Source organism: Marmota marmota, unplaced genomic scaffold, assembly GCF_001458135.2.
Source record: "Marmota marmota marmota unplaced genomic scaffold, marMar, whole genome shotgun sequence".
Taxonomy (NCBI): domain Eukaryota; kingdom Metazoa; phylum Chordata; class Mammalia; order Rodentia; family Sciuridae; genus Marmota; species Marmota marmota.
In genome coordinates, this window is record NW_025999977.1 from 17,686,136 (window position 1) to 17,692,511 (window position 6,376).

The 6,376-nt window shown below is 40.5% G+C and overlaps 1 protein-coding gene across 2 annotated transcripts; it reads right to left on the minus strand.

Annotated features, from left to right (window-relative positions):
* Positions 1-3,073: 3,073 nt before the first annotated feature.
* On the minus strand, positions 3,074-4,301 carry LOC107137111 (UV excision repair protein RAD23 homolog A-like). Of its 2 annotated transcripts, XM_015479468.2 has the most exons (2): positions 3,316-4,301; positions 3,074-3,253 (listed from the first exon to the last, which is right to left on the minus strand). In XM_015479468.2, the coding sequence occupies exons 1-2, from the start codon at positions 4,223-4,225 to the stop codon at positions 3,195-3,197; spliced, it is 969 nt and encodes a 322-aa protein (XP_015334954.1). In that variant the 5' UTR covers positions 4,226-4,301; the 3' UTR covers positions 3,074-3,194. The 2 variants fall into 2 exon arrangements, with proteins under 2 accessions (XP_015334954.1, XP_015334953.1); XM_015479467.2 differs by having other exon boundaries at positions 3,074-4,301.
* Between the last annotated feature and the right edge of the window lie 2,075 nt (positions 4,302-6,376).

Genomic DNA, 6,376 nt, shown 5'->3' on the forward strand with positions numbered 1-6,376 from the left:
TCATCCTGGTCCCACACCAGCAACTTCCCCCCTGCCTACCTCCCAGAGCTAACCAACAGGAATCAGAACAAGATGTCCCCAAAACCCAGCTCAGGTGCCGGGATCAACACCCTTCCTGACTCTTGGCTGTCCTGTGCCATTCTGGGTGTCAACTGTTGTCATTATTTAAATTTAAAATTTTAATTTGTTATATATGACAACAGAATGCATTACAATTCATATTACACATATAGAGCAGAATTTTTCATATCTCTGGTTGTACACGGTGTCAACTGTTTTTGAACTTCAACTTGCGTATGGGAAACTAACAACAGGTGGGATTGGCTTTGGGCTGAGCCAATCAGCAACCAGTGAAGATGAACACAAGATATTTGCAGGCCAAACCATAGTGTAAGTTATAAGACTTTGCTGTATTCTAAGAAATAATGTTAGAGGGACATCAAACTTCATAGTGATCTTCTGGAAGGAGGAATTAACTATGAAACATCTGTTTAAAAGAGATGAGGCTGCCTCCAGCCGACTATTCTCGACTGTCAGGTCTGTTTTTATTCCCTCTTACTCTGTGAAAGTTGTGATGGTTATATCCTGAATATAGAATATGATCAAGCACTAGCTTTGTCTTGATAAAGTGGCTCTTGCTGATGTGTGTAGGTAGCTGGTGACTCAGAATCAGGCCTTGTCTTGGTCACAAAATGTAGGTCAAATTCAGGGCAGGTTGGAAGCTTTCATATAGGACTTTTGTATGTCAGGTATACAGATTACCTAAAATGAAGTTATACATATATCTACAAAAGCCTGGGTACAGTACAATGTAATACCCATCTGAGTATTCTTAATATATGGCAGACTCGTTTTAATTTGGACACTTCTGAGAATGGATGTTTTTATTAGCTTGCTGGCTATTTGGACAAAGTTGAGATTCAAGTCAATGATTCAAATAACGTATAACATTTAAGTCAGCTACTTTTACTGCATTTCCACATTCTCTCATTTGGTCTTTCCAAAAACATTGTGAAGAGTCATTGTGAACTTAACTGTCAAGATGAAGCTCAGAAAGGCATCCCTTTTCATAGCAGATGTCTCAGAGAACTTGCTATGTGTGCATTTCTCTGTGTTTCAGAATGTGGATGTCATGTCTTAGAAAACCCGATGCTCTTAGAAAATTTCTGTTTTAATGCCTAATATACCATTTGTATTTTTCTTTGATAGTAAGTGGATATATAAGCTTTACAAAAAAGCAGAAATATTTAATAAAGTGGTTTGTGGAAATGGATATTGTGTGGGATTAGGAAAAGAAGAATAGATAGATTCAAGACATGAAGGGTATTGAGGTCATGAGGCTGTCCTCTGTAGGTCAAAATAAGTTCCTTGGTGTCCATTTGTATTTTTAGGTTGAATATTTAAGAGTAGGCAAATTGAGATTTGAAAATATTTGTCAAATGAGCAGTCATTAGTTCCAGGTCTTTTAAAAAATTCTAATTTGTTATGTATGACAGCAGAATGCATAACAATTCATATAACACATATAGAGCACAATTTTTCATATCTCTGATTGTACACAAAGTAGAGTCACACCATTTGTGTCTTCATACATGTGCTTACGGTAACTGTCCATCTCATTCCACCATCTTTCCTACCTCCATCCCCCATCCCTTCCCCTCCCTCACCTTTGCTTCATCTAGAGTTCATCTAGTCCACCCATGCTCCCCCCAAACTCCCACACCCCATTATGAAACAGCATCCTTATAAAAGAGAAAACAATTGGCACTTGGTTTTTTGGGATTGGCTAACTTCACTTAGCATTATATTCTCCAACTCCATTTATCTGCAAATGCCATGATTTCATTCTCTTTTAATGCTGAATATTATTCCGTTGTGTTTATATACCACATTTTTGTTATCCATGCATCAACTGAAGGACATTTAAGTTGGTTCCACAGTTTAGCTATTGTGAATTGTGCTGCTGCAAACATTGATGTGGCTGTGTCCCTGTAGTTTTTAAGTCCTTTGGGTATAGACTGAGGAGTGGGATAGCTGGATCAAATGGTGGTTCCATTCCCAGTTTTCCAAGGAATCTCCATATTGCTTTCCAGATTGGTTGCACCAATTTGCAGTCCCACCAGCAATGTATGAGTGTGCCTTTCCCCCCGTATCCTCGCCAATACTCACTGTTGTTTGTATTCTTAATAGCTGCCATTCTGACTGGAGTGAGATGAAATCTTAGAGTAGTTTTGATTTATTGCCAGGTCTTTTACATGCAATTTCTTATCCAATCCTTGAAATGATGCCACAAGAATGATGTTAATCACATTTTATCAATGAATTATCTGACATTTTGTGATATTATGAAAAATTGCCTGGCCAGAATCAGAGATTTGAGCATACTCTTGCACTTCTGTGGAACAAAGTGTGGAACATTCACTTTTATGAATATGAAAAACTAAGAGCCAGTCTTGACTGGAAACCTGCTCTTCTTTTTAGTTTCCAACTTAGTTTAGCACTGAGAAGATGAATATTGAATTTTTGAATATTACAGTTGATTTCATTGAAGTCAACAAGGAGCTATAATGCTTATAGTATCACATTTTAAGGTATCTTATGCTGTGAATATGGTGTCAAAATTTCTTATGACAGAAAGAGAAACTTTAAGCAGTTGGAAAATAATTGAAATTACGATTAAGAAGAGAACTCTATGTTGATGCGACAGTATGTTGAATACAAATACTCTTATATGTTAAATTCTTCATTTATAAATAAATTATAAATATCACAAGTGTCTGATACATAACTAAGGTTTTTGTTATTAAATGCATGCTGGTCCAAGCTCCTAGGAAACGTCATTTATTGCATTGACTGCATGTCAGCAGCTGCTCTTTGCAAACCACAGATTCTGACAGGAACCATCAAGCAGTGCTAATTCAGAGGTCAGCTACTGCAAGGTGATTCATTAGCTCCTTAATCATACAAATATGGCCAAAGCCACACTCCCTCGGTGTAGATAATGGAGACAGCAAACAAGTTCTGCATGCACCAGTGTGCTGACTTTTTTTTTTTTTTTTTATATACTTTTTTCTTTTATAAAACTTTTGTGGAGGTGGGGTGGGGTGGGGACGGTGGGTGGCCTGGCCTCCCAGCATCACTCGTCATCAAAGTTCTGACTCAGGAGAAAGTTGGCAGCCAAGTTCTCGTTTTTTTCACATGCGAAGTAGGCCTGGATCACCAGACTCTCTGGGAAGCCCAGGGCCTTCAACCTCTCTATAGCTTCCTTCTCATGCGGCGTCACCTGGATATAGTTCATCTGTGGGGCCTCCTCGCCTATGGCACCCACCTCCCCCTCCACGTCTGAGATGTCTGCCAGCTCACCAGGGGGTTCATTCAACATCTGGATGAACTGCTCCTGGTGTCTGCTGATTTGCTGCAAAAGTTGAGGGTTCTCCTGGCCCAGCTGCTGGAGCAGGGCAGGCAGCAATGCTGGGTTCTGCTGAATCACCTGCCTCATGTTCTGAAACTGGGGCTGGTCCCGCAGGAACTCCAGAGGGTTCTCTCCTGCTTCTGTGGCTGGCTGCTCAGACACCTGGCTTTCCTGGACAGAACCATGTTCTGGCTCAGGGCTCCCCGGAATTCCCGTGAGCAGATACTCCACAGCTCGGTGGGGGTTGTTGTAGCTGGCTCTCAAGGCAGCCACGACCCGTTCCCGCTCATAGCCCATGGACATGATCTCTGTCAACATCGTCTCATATTCAGAGCCGGTTACTAGCGTGGACGCCGCGTCTTCCTCTCGCCCGCTGCTACCTGAAGAGGGAACAGAGCCTGACACAGACTCTGGGGACGTCGTGGGGGCTGACTCCTCCGATGGGCTCTTGTCCTCTCTGGTGGTAGGTGGGGGATGGGACATGCCTGAGGCAGGCGCTGGTGGGAAGGGTATGGAGGACTCTGGGACAGCAGTGGGTGAGACCTCTGGGGGTGCTGAGGTACCCTGACCAGCTTTGGCCTTGGTCACCATGACAACCACAAAGTTCTTCTCATCAATGCGGTAGTCCCTGATGGGGACATCATCACTCAGGATTTTGCCGGCATAGATGAGTTTCTGTCCAGCCACTGGGAAAGCATCACGGCCCTTCTCAGCTTCTATCTTCTCCTTCAGCACCTTCACCGTCTCGTCAGGCTCCATGAGGATCTTGAAGGTCTGCTGCTGCAGCGTTTTAAGAGTGATGGTGACGGCCATGGCGGGGCCGGAGCGACGCGGCGGCCCCGGAATCCTCACACAACATGCAACTCACGCCGCCGCCATCTTACTGCCCCAGTGTGCTGACTTTTGAAAGCAATCTATCCTTGTAGGGCGAGTCTCTCTTCTTTTTTCTGAGGTGATGATCACCCTATAACCCCATCCCTCCCTACCCCCTAAGATAGCAGCTCTGCTAAATATTGCTTTTATTCTAGTTGCTCAAGGTTTTGTTGTAGGCATTAGAAAGCATCAGATCTGTCTTACAAATTATTTAAATAAAATCTGAAAAGTGATTTGGCCAGCAGAGTTTGCATAGACCTTGCCTGCATTTCCACTTAATGCAACTCTCACAGTTAACTATCTGTCTCATTGGCCAGGAGAGCTGAACATTCACACTGTTTCTCTCTCTTGTTTCTTTTTTAATTTAAAAATATGAATTGTATTTACAATTTTATTTTGGTAAGAACACTTCACATGAGATCTACCCTTTTAATTGTGTAAATACATTATTGCTAACTATAGGCACAATGTTTGTACAACAGATGTCTGGAATTTGTCATCTGGTGTAACTGAAATTTCATACTCACTGATTAGTGAATCCCTGAATCCCTCTCTCATCTTGCCCCTGGAAACAGCTATGCTATTCTTTGCTTCTGTGAGTTTGATTACTTTAGATACCTCATATAAGTTTATTGGCTTATTTTACTTAACAAAAAGCACAATTAAAAGTTGGCTAAGCACTTGAATAGACATTTTTCCAAAGAAAACATAAGTGGCCAATGAGTACATGCGAATTCACTAATGACCAGGGAAATGCAAATTAAAAACACAATGAAATATAACCTCATACTTGCTAGGATGGCTGTTTTAAATAAAAAAAAAAAAAAAGGTAAGTGTTGGTGAGGATGTGAAATAAAGGAAATCTTTGTTAGGAATGTGAAGTGGTACCGATGCTATGGAAAATAATATGGAGGTTCCTAAAAAATTAAAATTAAAACTACCCTTTGGTCTAATAAACCTCATTCTGGTTATTTATTCAAAATATTTGAAATCAGTACTCTAAGAGATACCAGCCCCCATTCATGATAGCACTATTTGCAGTAGCCAAAATGTGGAACCAACCTAAATGTCCATTGACAGATGAATGGATAAAAAATAATTTGGTATATAAACAAAATGAAATATTGTACAGTCAGAAAAAAGAACGAGATCTTGCCAAATAGGACAACATGGATGAATCTTGAAGGCATTGTGCTAAGTGAATTAACACACTAATTTTTTTAGAAGAATTATAGATCCACTATGATTAGGGACCACAGAACCACAGTATTCTCTTGCTATGTGGCCATTGAGATGTATCCTTCCATCCATATCCAAAGGGTGAAGTGGATCCCACTCTCTATTCCAACTTATCCCAAGGAATTGCTTCTTTCTTACTAAAAATACTTAAAATTTGAGAATTGTTAGCACTTCTACAGAGAATTTCCTCAGTGGTTTTCTGCACAAACAGCTTCTGTACATTTACATTTCCTTTTCTTATCTCTGAGTTTTTTTTTTTTTTAACTTCCTTTGTTGGAATCAGAATTCTTGAGAAGAGTTGGAAAGCTTTCAGAGTGTCAGGATTAAGAGAAACCAGAGAGCAGAGGTGTAGCTCTCCCTTCTCCAAATAAGTGTTTGCTACATTAACTCATCTGCTGTATGACTGGGGCTAAGCAGAGAGTTGTGCTCAGAAGTGAATGTAACACGAGTGTCATAGAAGTGGCAGTATCTTCATCAGCAACATTGCTAAGGCTTGAGCATATATGTTACAAGAGTCTTCCTCCAACAAAAGCATTCAGAATTATCTTCTGAACTCTGTATAGAATAAAACAAGAGAGGCCACATGTTTTCCACTTCCTTGAGTTCCATTGCCTGATTTTAATGGCTCTGTAGGTTGAGGTTTGCTGTATTTCTAGAACATGGAAGCATAATTTGAAAGTAGTGTCTATCCAAAAGGAGTTATAAAAGTAAAAGGTAGAAGTTCAACACTCATTTTTACATGAGACAAACCAACTGTCTTGTTTTCATGCAAAAACCAAGGGAGTAAACAGGGAAGTTTGTTTTGCTTAGGATTATCTTTGATGGTTTAATGAGTCTTCACAAAATTTCAGG

Bases quoted from the DNA above. Each gene is read 5' to 3' on its own strand.
- LOC107137111 (XM_015479467.2), bottom strand. From the start codon at position 4,225: ATGGCCGTCACCATCACTCTTAAAACGCTGCAGCAGCAGACCTTCAAG.